This window comes from Lytechinus variegatus, chromosome 6 (genome assembly GCF_018143015.1).
Source record: "Lytechinus variegatus isolate NC3 chromosome 6, Lvar_3.0, whole genome shotgun sequence".
Classification (NCBI taxonomy): Eukaryota; Metazoa; Echinodermata; class Echinoidea; order Temnopleuroida; family Toxopneustidae; genus Lytechinus; species Lytechinus variegatus.
Genome location: NC_054745.1, coordinates 7,529,237 through 7,544,327, shown reverse-complemented (window position 1 = coordinate 7,544,327; position 15,091 = coordinate 7,529,237). Strand labels below are relative to the sequence as shown.

The following is a 15,091-nucleotide window of genomic DNA, read 5'->3' as shown; positions in this document are numbered from 1 at the left end:
AGAACGGGATGTTCAAAGATACTTGATTACTCTTATGTCCAAGTTTCATGAATCAGATCCATAAACTTAAGTTATGATGGTAATTCAACAGAAACCTCCAAGTTCATTGACCCTAAATGACTTTGACCTTGGTCATGTGAGGTGAAACTCATGCGGAATGTTCAGTAATACTTGTTTAACCTTACGTCCATGTTTCATTAACTAAGTCCATATATTTTTTAAGTTATGATGACACTTGAAAAACTTGACCTTAGGTTAAGATTTTGATGTTGATTCCCCAACATGGTCCAAGTTCATTGACCCAAAATGACCTTTGACCTTGGTCATGTGACCTGAAACTCAGGCAGGATGTCCAGTAATACTTCATTAACCTCATGTCCAAGTTTCATGAACTACATGTAGGTCGATCCACTTTCTAAGTTATGCTGTCATTTCAAAAATTTAACGTTCAGTTAAGATTTGGTGTTGACGCTGCCACCCGCATCATCCCCGCCGTCGTAAAAGCGGCGCCTATAGTCTCAATCTGCTATGCAGGTGAGACAAAACTTGAATAATACACTGGAGCTCAGGTGATTTTACCCCGAAATGCTCAGAACAGCCCTGAAAAATAATTACTGCAACTTTGAAGCTTATCTAATGTTGCAGATATATGCAAAAGGTTCTTAAATCAGCACCCCCAAATTAAAAAATATATATATCCTGGACATTAGGCTAAAGTTCCTTGTGTGCAGAGTTTGGACAGCAAACTCATAAAACCCCCATCTCAATTTCATTGGCCAACAGTGGAGAACGTTTCATGAGGAGTTTGGTCAGTGACTTTCACATGTAATTTGCTCTCAGTCAATCAGATACCAAGATTTCAATAGCTTATAACAATTAATCCATATCAATCAATATAAATATAAAATGAATATAACAACACACTCCTTTAAGACCACCAAAAACACTTTTAAAAAGTACTCCAAAAGGTCAAACATACAGAAATCTCCACACTTATTCTCTTACATGTTAATTCTTACATGTTGGTATAGCCCAATATACAGTTACTGATACAGGAAATAATTCTCCTGGGCCCCGTCTTACAAAGAGTTGTGATTGATCTGATCAAATGTAACTATGGACGGCCAGCAACGTCAACATCTATTACGAGTGTTTGTTCAAAATATTTTCTAACTATGATGTATATTCATGCATTCATTGTTTTCTTGAAAGTTCACTATGCTTCTCTTTGTTTACAAAAGATATTGTGCAAGAAATAATTATTACACTGATGGATTTCCATAGAGTTACGATTGATTGGATCAATCGTAATCGTTGTAAGATGGGGCCCTGGTATCGCATCACAATTTGCTCCACATCCTTTAAAGACTGCTACACAACAACAGACCTTCATTTTTAGGAGCGCGTGATTACCGCGCTCCTAAAAAAATAAGGAAAGCAAAAGATCGCGCTCCTAAAAAAAATTTTTTTGAATAGATAAACAAGTGGAATGCCTCTGGCCGTCTCACCTGCATCACGCATTTCAATATAGCAGCAGTGCTGACTTTGAAAACTACTCTAACTCGCACAAGATGTTCAGTGATACATGGTTACTATTATGTCCACTTTTTATGAACTAGACCAATAAACTTACAGAGATATGATGGTTATTCAACAAAAAAAACCCAACATGGCCAAAGTTCATTGACCTTACATGACCTTTGACCTTAATCATGTGACCTGAAACTCGCACAGGATGTTCAGTGATACTTGATTACTCTTATGTCCAAGTTTCATGAATCAGATCCATAAACTTTCAAAGTTATGATGGTAATTCAACAGATACACCCAATTCGGCCAAAGTTCATTGACCTTTGACCTTGGTCATGTGACCTGAAATGCGCACAGGATGTTCAGTGATACTTGATTACTCTAATGTCCAAGTTTCATGAATCAGATCCATAAACTTTCAAAGTTATGATGGTAATTCAACAGATACCCCCAATTCGGCCAAAGTTCATTGACCCTAAATGACCTTTGACCTTGGTCATGTGACATAAAAATCATGCAGGATGTTCAGTGATACTTGATTAACCTTATGTCCAAGTTTCATGAACTAGGTCCATATACTTTCCAAGTTATGATGTCATTTCAAAAACTTAACCTCAGGTTAAGATTTTGATGTTGATTCCTCCAACATGGTCTAAGTTCATTGACCCTAAATGACCTTTGACCTTGGTCATGTGACATGAAACTCTGATAGGATGTTCAGTAATACTTGATCAACCTTATGGCCAAGCTTCATGAACTAGGTCCATATACTTTCTAAGTTATGTCATTTCAAAAACTTAACCTCAGGTTAAGATTTGATGTTGACGCCGCCGCCGTCGGAAAAGCGGCGCCTATAGTCTCACTCTGCTATGCAGGTGAGACAAAAAATTGCTAAAATTTCACATTTCACATCTTTAAATCCATGAATGGCCTTCTTTTTTCCATAATTTCTTGAAATTACTTTGATTTAGTTGAAAATTATCAGAAAAATTAAGAATATTCATCTCTTTCCCGACTCTGATTTTAATTTAAATTCGGTAAATATTGCAGTCCCATGTAGTCCCATATGTAGATTTTCATGGCAACACCATGAAAGTCTACATGTGGGACTACAAAATTTACCGAGGTAAGTTCAAATCAGAGTCGGGAAAGATGTGAATATTCTTCATTTCTCTGATATTTTTCAACTAAATCAAAGTAATTTCAAGGAATTATGGAAAAAAGGCCATTTTATGGATGTAAAATGTGAAATTTTAGCAATTTTTTTTTTTTTTTAGGAGTGCTTACGACATCCTGTAAACGTATTTACGTGACCCAGGCCTAGTTTCACCACAGATTAATTCATAGCTAACACAGCTATTGCATATACAACGTTAAGAAAAATCTACTAATTATCATACATGTATGGTAATGAATTGATTTGAACTCCTCATGGAGAGCAATTCCGAGGAGCTCAATTGAGCTCCTCAAAAAAATAAGGAGAGCGATTTATTGAGCTCCACAAAATTATATACGTGAAGGAATGCAACAAGCCTTTTTTGTAGCATATTTTTCAATTTACTTACTTTGGTCTTAAATACAACCAAAAATGCCAATCAAATTTGGTACGCAAAGTTTCACAGAGTACGTTTCCTATAGCTTCAAGGTTGTGTGCGACAGCAGCAGACACTAAACTCCATCCATTATTTTTTTTATCTATAAGTTATACCTCAGTCCTCAGTCACATTTCTTCTACGACCGCCATATGGCGAGTCGAAAACAACCGATTTATCTTGTTTTATTCAAACCACCCATATGTAGCTGGCTGTCGAAAACAACCATTTTATCTCATTCTATCCAAACCACTCAAATATTTAGCTGGTACAAAAAATGTTATAATGGCTGTTTTCGACTCACCGTACAGGAAATTTGACTGAGGTATTAATCACTGACAAATCATTTCATGAAAAGGATCTTACCTCCAAGTCAGCACTATCCAGTCTAAACTCATCTTGTTTGTCAAGAAATGATGTCAATGCATCAGGGTCACTGAAAGAAAAAAAAAAGATATGATTTAGAATGCACTAAATCCACTCTGGAATTGATTCAATTACAGCCGAACCCCATGAAGTATTGAACTTTCAGACAAAGTAAAAAGTGGAAGTGCCGTGGTGTAGCGGTTCTGACTTTCGCCTTGTAATCAGAGGGTCGTGTGTTTGAATCCCACCATGGCCTAGCACCCTTTGGCAAGGCATCAACAACCGTCATTGTGGTTTGTTTAATAGCAGGTTTGCGTTTTAACAGGCTGCTTGGAATGCTATGAATCCAGTGACCGAGTAATAATAATTGTGAAGCGCTTTAAACAGGACTTTGTAGAATGATAAAGCGCTATATTATAAATGCCAATTATTATTTAAAAAACTTATTGATAAGATATGGAACAAAGAGAAATACAGGCATGGAAACGGGGCCTGATACTCAAACAAAATATGGAACAGTATTAAATAAAATCAAGCGATCAACAAAACTTAGCTTATGGTAATCTCAGTGTCAATATACAGATCTGAAACATGGAAAATGACAAATGAAAAGGAGATGAAAGGAAACTCGATACTTTCCAGACGAAGAGTTTAAGAAGAATAATGAACATAAAATGACAAGAAAACATAAGCAATGAAGAGCTCTCAGACAAGACCAAAATGGAGAAACTGAGCACTACAATAATGAGAAGATAAAAATTTATTGGGCACACAATATAAGGGGGGAATCTGCAAGCATCTGTAACACAGCACTGACCTGGGCACAAGAAGGGAAAAGGAAAAGGGACAGGCACAAGGGAAAAGGAAAAGGGACAGGCCCAAAACAACTTGGCCGCGAACATTGGAAAAAGAAAGGACCCTGGCTGGATGGAGGACATGGACAGAAGCCAGCACAGCTGCCTCTGATAGGCAAAGGTGGAGATGTTTGGTGGAGGCCCAATGTGCTACTAGGCATCTGGAGGATAGGTAACAGGTAAATCCACTTTAGCAGTGTGCTCAAGCAAGATACAAACATTTCTATTCAAATGCATTGAGAAAGGAAAGAATTCCAACTTTACAGTACAAAGACAATTTATCTTCAATTACCATCTTTACTTAACAAAAGTTTTAATTCCGATTTCAGAGCAGTGATTTTCTACTTCCCAGTAAAATCAAATGGACAAATACATTTGGTTCTTCACTCTCATTTAAAAATTTACTAAAAATACCTTTGAAAAAGGAAATTCATGTTTTGCTGTATTTTCTACTGCAAATGGAATTTCCATTTTAGATCAAGTTACAAGTTCACCAAAATTTAGAAATAGGAAAGACAATACCGGTAATTTCTTTTTGTAAAATTTTAGAAAGTCAATGTCCCTACTAATTGATGAACTATATACATCCCATATTAGTGGTGTACATGTATATCATTCATATTTTCAATAATTTCGGGAAAGATCAGTGCATCAAATCTAGGCCTGCCCCGAGTCAAGACTCATAGTCCAATCAAATTTAGGATGAGAATACTGCTCTTTAAAAAAAAAGATAATCAGACAGCACTCGATATCATAATACAGTAATCATAATAATAATATGCAACACAGCACTTTAATGTTTAAAGTGTTGCATAGCCCCGCTTAAGCACGGCTACTCTTATCTGGCGCTCGAGCATTCAAAATATGTATTCCTACCAGGTACCCATTTATTACACCTGGGTGGAGAGAGGCATATGAAGGTAAACACCTTCCTAAAGGACACAAGTGCTGCAGTGGGATTCGAACCCCAGACCTTGTGGTTCAAAGTCCAGAGACTTATCCACTGAGCCACAACATCTCTGAAATTGAATTGAGAGGACTTACTCTATCACGTCAAGTAGGCATCTACCATCATCCATGTCCTGAAATGGCTGTAGAAAAAAATATATACACTGAATTATACTACCAATAAAATAGGTTTTCATAAACATGACTGTCAAATAAGAGACACTTCTGGGCAGTGTCTTATAAAGAGTTACATGATCCAATCCCTCGCAACTCTATGAAAATCCATCAGTGTCATAATTTTTTTTCTGCAGGAAATTTGCAAAATGTCCTTTGTAAACAAAGGAGATCACACCAAATTGTCAAGAAATCAATGGATATATAATATGCATTCATTATGATTATCTAGATTTTTTTATAACAAACATGCATTTCATATGTTGACTTTGCTGGCTTTTCATAGTTGCGATTGATCGGATCAATCACAACTCTTTGTTAGATGGGCTTCTGGAGCCCGTTGCATAACATTTAATGGCAACCTTGTCATCCAATTGATCTACCAACGAAATGTTTCTCAACAGCCAATCAAAATCAAGGACTGCAAAAAGGTTAAAGGGGAAGTTCATCCTGACAAAGTTTTGTTTTAAAATAACAGAAAAAACAAGAAAAATTGCTGACCGTAAAGTTTTGAGAATCCAGCAAAGATTTAAATATTAATTAGAATTGAAATGTTTTGATTTGTAACGTCATATGCAAGCAGCTTCCTGTATACATGTATGATCTGTATCTGGAATATTAAAAAAAATATATCAATGAATGGCATATAACCTTCAGCAAACATGTACATGTATCAATGTATCAGAAGACAAATCATTTCACAATACTTTTTGACATCATGAACCAATAAAAAAAATCGAATTCATGTATTTTTACGTAACATACTTGGATGTGGCATCTGCTGATATATGACGTCACAAACCAAAAACTTGAAATTCTAACTTTTTCATCCTTCATGGATTTTCCTCAAACCTTCACCAATATTTTTTTTTCTGCTGTTTTTACAAGAAACTTTTCCTCAGGGTAAAGGTAAACTTCACCTTTAACATTAGATGGCATGTAACGTATACAGGGATGATGAAAATTGAACTTTATCTTTACCTGAAAAGCCACTTTGGCGGAATCTTGTGATCATCCGGCAGCCCCGGCCAGCATCATGTTTCTTGATTCTTTCTCTTACTCCACATGTAAATTCTGTAACAAAATAAAATTATTTTTTTCATTCAGGGACCCATCTTACAAAGAGACTTTACGTCCTTGATCCAAACAACCTCAAGTCTACATGTATGGAAATCCACTAGAATCATAACTTTTTTCTATCGGAAATTTGCACAATAAGCTTTGAAAACAAAGAGAAGCATTATGAATTGTCATGAAAACAATGAATACATCATAAATGTAGATCTCAAAAATATTTTGAAGAAAAACATATTTTAGATGATGTTGCTAGCTTTCCATAGTTGTGATTGATTGGATCAATCGTAACTCTTTGTAAGACGTGGCCCTGAATTTTTCATGAAAGGCACACATATATACAAACCATTTTTTTTGCAGACAAAGTTTTTATGGAGGGGGTCAATTCTAACTCAGCCAGTTCTGCAAAAGTTTACATGGGCATTGAGACACCAGTATATGTCACTGCAGGCATGGAGCGTGCTTTCATTGACAGAATTGTTTTTGAATAAGAGCAAAGTCAAAATATATAAAAGCCATTCAAGTGACAGTCAATAGCAAAACTTTGTTTTCCTATTTTGACGAACATTAGATGGTTCTGGACAAAAAAGAACCCTTCCAAATGAGTTGCTGAATTTCACACTGCATATATGCATGTATTAAAAAAATGGTACCGTGCAGTGTAGGCCTATCTTGCACTGTATGCCTATCTTGCAGTGTATTTAAAAACTATGACGCAGACCTGAGACAAGGTTTATTTTGAAAAACGTTTAAAGCTATTAATAAGGTTTAACAAGCAGGAGACTTGACCAAAAAAAAATTCACAAAAAGTTTCATCTTTAAATCCATGAAATGGCCATCTATTTTTCATATCATTAAAATTGTTTTTAGTTGGAACCTCTCATAAATATGAAGAATATTCACCTCTTTCTTGTCTCTGAAAGGTTGTTTTATGTTACTTTCATGGTGTTGCAACTTAAACTTGCAATATTAATACCATGGCATGGTCACATTTGCTCTACGGCGGCCGTACGGCAAGTCGAAAACAGCCGTTTTATTCATTTTTATTCAAACCACCTACATTTAGCTGGTACAAAAATGTTAAAACGGCTGGTTTTGACTCCCCGTACGGCCGCCGTAGAACAAATGTGACCATGGTATAACTGAAAATGAATGTTCATCATTTTACAAATTTTGCCAACACCATGAAAGTATAAAAATAGGTAACATTTGTGAATACTGGCTACAAATATAATTTGCATTGGATTTGTACATGAATTCATATTTTTGAGCAAATTTGAGTCTGACATACTGGAACACTTTAAAGGGGAATGAAACCTTTGGAACAAAGAGGCTTGTGTAGAAACAGAAAAATCAAAGAATAAGAATAAAGAAAGTTTGAGAAAAATCGGACAAATAATGAGAAAGTTATGAGCATTTGAATATTGCAATCACTAATGCTATGGAGATCCTCCCATTGGCAATGCGACAAGGATGTGTGATGTCACTGATGAACAACTTTCCCTTTGGTGGACTATAAAATACCCTCAAAATGTCTCTTTTACTTTTTCTAATGATGATACAAACTCTTTATCCAAGATGTATTCTTAAAAAATATGTATTACATGCCCTCATGTAGAAAGAACACATGATCTATGGATAGATGTGATACAAGAGGCAATTCAAGTGAAATATATACTAAAGTAATGGGAGAGTTGTTCACAAGTGACATCACACATCTTTGTCGCATTGCCAATTTGCTATCTCCATAGCATTAGTGATCGCAATATTCAAATGCTCATAACTTTGTCATTATTTGTCCGATTTTTCTCAAACTTTTGTTGATCTGTTTCTTTGATTTTTCTGTTTTCACACAAGCTATCTTGTTCCAATGGTTTCATTCTCCTTTGATATTGTGCAAGTTCAGAACCCTACCTGGAAGTCACAGATTTGGTCTCAGAAGATAAATTAAATATATGTGTGCCAAATTATGGCTCTTGGGAGCGTTTCATCAACATTTCTGTCCGACAAGTTGTCAGACCTGACAACTTTCCTTGCTTTTTATTGGCTGAGAAGCATTGTTACTATGGTAACTGTCGGATAAAACAGGACTTGTCGGATAAAATGTCCGACAAGTCCTTTTATGAAACGCCCCCCTGATCCAACATATTATCTGATCTGAACAATCTCAAGATTATACATGTATGTAATGGAGATGCAATCATAAGGATAGTTTGCTGGATTAATATTGAGATTGCAAATCTTACTTATTAAGTCAACTTTAAATTTGCGAATTATCCTGCTAATTCGCAGGTGCAGGTCTACGCACTCTAGATTCAACTCAGAATTATTTATTCATAGCGTGCATCAATGCCTAGCTCAAACACAAATCGCTCTTCTTGCACTGGTGAAGATGGGGTATTTTTTTTTATCTCAAGATTAATCGCGAAGAGGCATAGTTGAGATTGAGCAAACTCAGACATTGAACATTCCCCGAGGAATTTGAATAGAAAGATGATGAAAATTATGGAGCTATAAACAATTATTTTCATTATGAAATTTCTCAAAATAACAAGTTTTAAAAAAATTTAAAAAACAGATCAGCAATATTGTTGATTTTCCAATTTTTTTTCCACAGGGAAAACACATTCCAAATACGATCCGTTTATTTTTCAAGTGATCAAAAACATTCACATGCCAAGAATGGTGAGATCAGAATATTGCAAGAAAATTGATCTCAGCAATAATTGCATCTATAGGGCCTCATTCGTTTGTGTAGATAGTTGGTAAAATTCATTGAATTCATTAAAGAAAATATTGTTGTTGATATGGTTGAATCTACAGACCATGATATACTACCATAATAAAATTAGTGGCTTATATTAGGATGGGGGGTCGGGTGTCCGGACACTTTATATTTTTGAAGCCTTCTTTGTCTTTGGATTACACTAAAAATATGAATTCAATAGTTGCAATCATCTTCTATTTTGTTCTATATATTTTCTAACATTTTGTACTAAAAATTGATGAAACTTTGCTTGTATTTTTTTCCAAAAACTTTTCCAAAAAAGACTTTCTAAAATTGATCGTTCGGACACACAACCTGTCCGGACACACAACAACCGGGTATACTATTATCTGATTATATTATTGCCTCAAATTTCTTTAAATTTTTTTTTGATAATATTATGGGCCTTACGTTAGATCTAACATTTAGTTCCTGCATGGTGAAATTTAATGTATTGTCCAGAGAACAATTAAACTTTTTTCCATTTCAGAACTTTGTAGGGCCTACACACATTCGTATCTCACCAAGAGAAGTTACAAGATAATTTTTATTTTACTTTTTAAAAAATAATTTTCCGAATACCACCCCAGAAACCAGCTTTTGCATTGATGGAAACCGATGTTTCAAACAGAAAATCATTCTACAAAAAAAAATGCACAAAGTCAAAGAATCAATTTAACCATGACTAGATTTCAACATTAATTCAGCATGTTCAGCACAACAAACAAGTTTGAAAGGGGCCCATATCAGGAGTTTAAAAAATATTAAAAAGAGTGAAAAGTTTACACAGCCTCACTGCCACATTCACTTGTCAGTGAGACACGACTGTGTGAAACTACTGCCATGACTGCCACCAGTGCAGTGCCATTGCAGAAACTGTCCGGTTATGATGCATGCACTGTTGCACTTGCAGTGTACGCATTCAATAGGTCGAGCCCAACTAACTTAAACGAGCGGACACAGCACTGTCTGCGGCCCGACACTGGCCGCCTGGTAAACCTTTGGCATCCGCTCCAACACGAAAGATTTTGACACTCTTTATATTTCGCACACATAAATTTGAGGTTATCATCCATTATTTTCCCCGCTTAAACCGACGAAAAGCAAACAGCGATATTATATTCATCTCAATTACAACATATAAGAACATTACATACATATTTTCAACATTTTGGACAGAATTCGAGGGTGAGAACATCGACATCATTGTCGGATTTTCGGATTGAAAAAAATCCTAAGCATAGGCTTCTTGTGTTATTTACGGCTCCGTATGTTTCTACACAGAGTCAATGGGAACAAGTGCGTAAGTGCATCAGAAAGGCAATATTCTACACTACAGAAAAAGTACAAAAAAATCTACATCATATCATGCTTTTTTCGTGAAAATAATCCATCAATAAGTGCCACCAAGCAGCTCGTCGAGCTGTAGCACGTTTAACCCCTAAAATTTATCAGAAAATATTATTCGGCATTTCACTCACCGTCGACAGGTTCCGAGGTTCCGAGTATAATAGGGTAATTTCAATGACAAAGAAGCTGATTGGACAATACGTCAGACAAACAAAATTACCATATCTAAGTGACCAATGGGGCGCGGTGTCGCTTTTCTGAGTCACAGGGTCATAGGTGGGCATGTGTCGGGTTTCATTATTGCTTTTCAAGGGTGTATGTTAATGAGGAGTATATAAATAGATCGTGGACATATATATCCTGGGATATAAACAACACAATAACTCCCACACTCTACCCTATCACTGGTAGATCAGCGTGAGATCAGCATGTTTTGGCAAATTGCTGAGCATATTTCATACTGGATTTAGATTATGTGCAACCGTGTATGAGTGGATAATAGGGCGAGGGCGCGGTCGCCCCCCCCCCTCCCGGGCCTTAGCCTATAAATAGGAAAGATAGCAATGCGATTTTTTTTCTTTCTTTTTTTTACTCTTCTATGTCTCTTTTACCCACTCGCGATCGCCCTCTCCCGAAATTCAAGCAGGCTTAATTAGGGCCTAAAATTGTTATAGGCCAGCTATATATAATCGCCCCCATTCGACCGTCTGTAAAATGCCCCCACCCCGGTCGCTTTTTATTATTATCTATTATTATTATTATTATTATTATTATTATTATTATTATTATTATTATTATTATTATTATTATTATTATTATTATTATTATTATTATTATTATTATTATTATTATTATTGTTATTATTATTATTTTTATCATCATCATCATCATAGAAAATAATCCATTTTGATAGTGAAATGAAAATGACCGAACATGTAACATACTTGTGTCGGACTCTCAACTGGCAAATCTCAATCGCATTAGAAGTTTCCTTGATAAGCGTTGGAGCGTTGTGGCCCAGTGGATAAGTCTTCTGACTTTGAAACAGAGGGTCGTGGGTTCGAATCCCAGCCATGGCGTAATTTCCTTCAGCAAGAAATTTATCCACATTGTGCTGCACTCGACCCAGGTGAGGTGAATGGGTACCCGGCAGGATTAATTCCTTGAATGCATGAGCGCTGAGAGGCAGCTCGAGCTAAAGCCGGGGTAATAATAATAACAACGCGCCTCGGAATAGAATATTTCTAGATAGATGGCGCTATATAAATGCCTATTATTATTATTATTATAAGGACACGTGTCATTAGGGCTCTTGTGCTCTCCAGGCTGGACTATGGTGGTTGCTTGCTGTAAGTAAACAGGAACTTGGAAGGGCTTGGAAGACTTCAACGCCTTCAGAACAAAATGTGCGCGATTAGTCTGTCAAAAACCCAAATGGTGTCATGCTACCCCCCTTCTAAATGAACTACATTGGCTACCTGTTTCTGATAGAATACATTATCGAATACTTGTTCAAACCTATAAGTCTCTGTCAACCACACTACCTTCTTACATTTCTTCATTGGCAGCAACAAAGATCTACTTACTCTCTTCGTTCTATAAACAGGCCGGTTTCAACTCCTTTCAATCTCTTGCCCCCGTCCTTGGAACAAACTCCCTCCATCTCTTCGAAACCTCTCTTCTCTTAACCTCTTCAAAAAACATCTCAAAACACACTTATATAACCATAAACCTTAACTTGTCTTATGCAATTAACAGCGCTTTGTATCCTTTGGAAAAAGCGCTATATAAATCCAATTATTATTATCATCATCCTCATCATTTTATTGCAAACCCAAAATATACAAATGCAGTGTTTTTGTGAGGAAAATTCAGATTTGGGTGTATAATTTGGTCAAGTTTGTATAGTGGCTTTAAAACACACACACACACACACACACATAGCGCGTTTTGAGGTTTGACATGTGACCAAAGACAAAATACAACGTGTTTATGGGACTTCATTAATGCCATGGTCACATTATACGGTGGCCGTATAGGCGAGTCGAAAACAGCCGTTTTAGCATTTTTTGTCCAACTTAATATAGGCGGTTTGAATCAAAAGTAATACAACGGCTGTTTTCGACTCGCCGTACGGCCGGCGTAGAGCAAATGTGACCAAGGTATAAGTCCCATGCGTCATTTACTTTTTGCGGCGCCCGGCAGCGCAGGATCACTGACCATACGGCTTAAAGCGATACCTCACTCACATTTCCCATACAGACACTAGTGTACCTATGAGGGGCAGGGGAGCAGACCCTTGCAAGGGACGTATCCCTGCCCCCCCCCCTGACGAGTCACAAATGGCCCCCACTATGAACTTGAAGACATTTTTTCTTTTTCTTCTTTTTTTTTGCTTGTCATTTTTTTTCTGGTGCAAAATGTCCTTTACATGCGGTTGAAGACCTTTTTTTGCTTGCTTGTCAAATTTCTTGGCGGACGAATTTGCCCCCCCCCCCCCTTTGGAAAATCCAAGGTATACGCTACTGCATACAGATCAGTGCATTTCTCCGTACGGTGGCCGTACAGCTAGTCGAAATCGGCCATTTTATCTTTATTTTATCAAAACCACTTGTTTTTTCGACTCGCCGTATAGGGAAAATGTGAAAGGCACACACGTATTAAGATTTTAATTCTCCATAGACTTATGTGTTAAAAATGAGATTCGAAAAACTTACTCGCCAAAAATGAGCCTAAATAACCATCCAAACGGCTTTACAATTTGGTAGTTCATCCAATATCCTTCAAGCGCTAAAGATATGAAAAGGGGTTCTCGGATCGCGCTACAGGGGCTCAAACCCTGAGTCGACAGACTATATACAAACTTGGTTGCAGTCACAGTGCTCACAGGGTTTCTTGGGCAACTAATTGAGTCCCCCCCGTTTGAGAAGCATAATTATAAATTTGTAAAAAAAAATGCAAAGAAAACAGTTGTGGGCCCCGGCCCTCTTTTGAACTTTAAGACCCTTTCTTTTCTTTTTGCTTGTCAAATTTATTTTGCTACAAAAAAACAATAAGTTTTGCTTGTCAATTTTTGTTCGGGTACGAAATATCCTCCATTTGTGGTTGAAATCCTTTAATTTTTTTCTGAAGCCCCCAGCCCACCCGGTTCCGCGGCCCCTGTTATATTATATATCATCCTTTTTATTTTCCTTTAATTTCCGAGTCTCCATTTTTTTTTCTTGGTCGTGATTTTTTAAAATTTATTTTCATTGATTATTATCATTTTTTTTTGGGGGGGGGGAGCATCGACTGTTTACGGCCCCAAGCGCCGTGTCCATCGCCACACCACTATGTTAAAGGTCAAGTCCACCTCAGAAAAATGTTGATTTGAATCAATAGAGAAAAATCAGACAAGCACAATGCTGAAAATTTCATCAAAATCGGATGTAAAATAAGGAAGTTATGACATTTCAAAGTTTCGCTTATTTTCAACAAAATAGTTATATGAACGAGCCAGTTACATCCAAATGAGAGAGTCGATGATGTCAATCACAATTTCTTTTGTTTTTTATTGTTTGAATTATACAATATTTCAATTTTTACACAATTATAGAGCCTCCTTGCCTGAAGCACGAAATGTTAAAATAATGGAATTCCACGTGTTCAGGGAGGAATGAAACTTCATTTCACATGACAATGACGAGAAAATAAAAATATTTCATATATCATATAATAAAATACAAAAGAAATAGTGAGTGAGTGATGTCATCATTTCCTCATTTGCATACCGAACGAGATGTGCATATAAAGTGTTTTGTGAAATGAAGCGAAACTTTAAAATGCCATAACTTTCTTATTTTACATCCGATTTTGATGAAATGTTCAATGTTATGCTTGTTGAATTTTTCTCTTCTTATTCAAATCAAATTTTTGTTGGGGTGGACCTGTCCTTTAAGTTCATCATCATGGTTACTTTATTGATGACATGTATGTTTAATTTGCAGAATTGAAATAAAGTAGAACTTGAACTTAACCCACCGCGCCGTCCCCAAAAGCAGTGCAAAGCATAATGTGCCAAAAAATACGAGGGGGCAGACATGGCGTATTTTTGCATTATTTATAAACAGCTACGAGCGAGTGAAGCAAACAAGCAAAATTGATGTCTGAGCCTTTTGCAATATTATACCAAATCTCAGTTTGAAATATGTCACATTAGGGCACATATACACTGCCTTTTCCCTTTCCTTAATTTTCTTTCTTTTCTCCTTTTTTTTTTGGGGGGGGGGGGTCTTGAAAGAGCTTGGGGATCCGTCCATTTGCCCCCTTCCCACTTAACTGATCTGCCCTCTCAGTGCCCCTCCCCTGTGCAAATAGCGAATTTGAGGTCGCCTCTAGCTCTATAATTTATATTATGCACGCACACGCGCGTTTGACGTACCGTACGTACTGCAAAA

The 15,091-nt window shown here is 36.6% G+C and overlaps 1 protein-coding gene across 1 annotated transcript in view; it reads right to left on the bottom strand.

Moving 5' to 3' along the window:
• The window catches only part of LOC121416943, a 30,027-nt gene extending 19,142 nt beyond the window's left edge, over positions 1-10,885 (bottom strand). Inside the window, exons 1-4 of the mRNA XM_041610474.1 lie at positions 10,787-10,885; positions 6,446-6,538; positions 5,387-5,433; positions 3,489-3,558 (exon numbers count right to left, since the gene is read on the bottom strand). Of these exons, the coding sequence (XP_041466408.1) occupies positions 3,489-3,558; positions 5,387-5,421 (105 nt within the window). The 5' untranslated portion in view covers positions 5,422-5,433; positions 6,446-6,538; positions 10,787-10,885. The remainder of the gene's footprint in view (positions 1-3,488; positions 3,559-5,386; positions 5,434-6,445; positions 6,539-10,786) is intronic.
• Between the last annotated feature and the right edge of the window lie 4,206 nt (positions 10,886-15,091).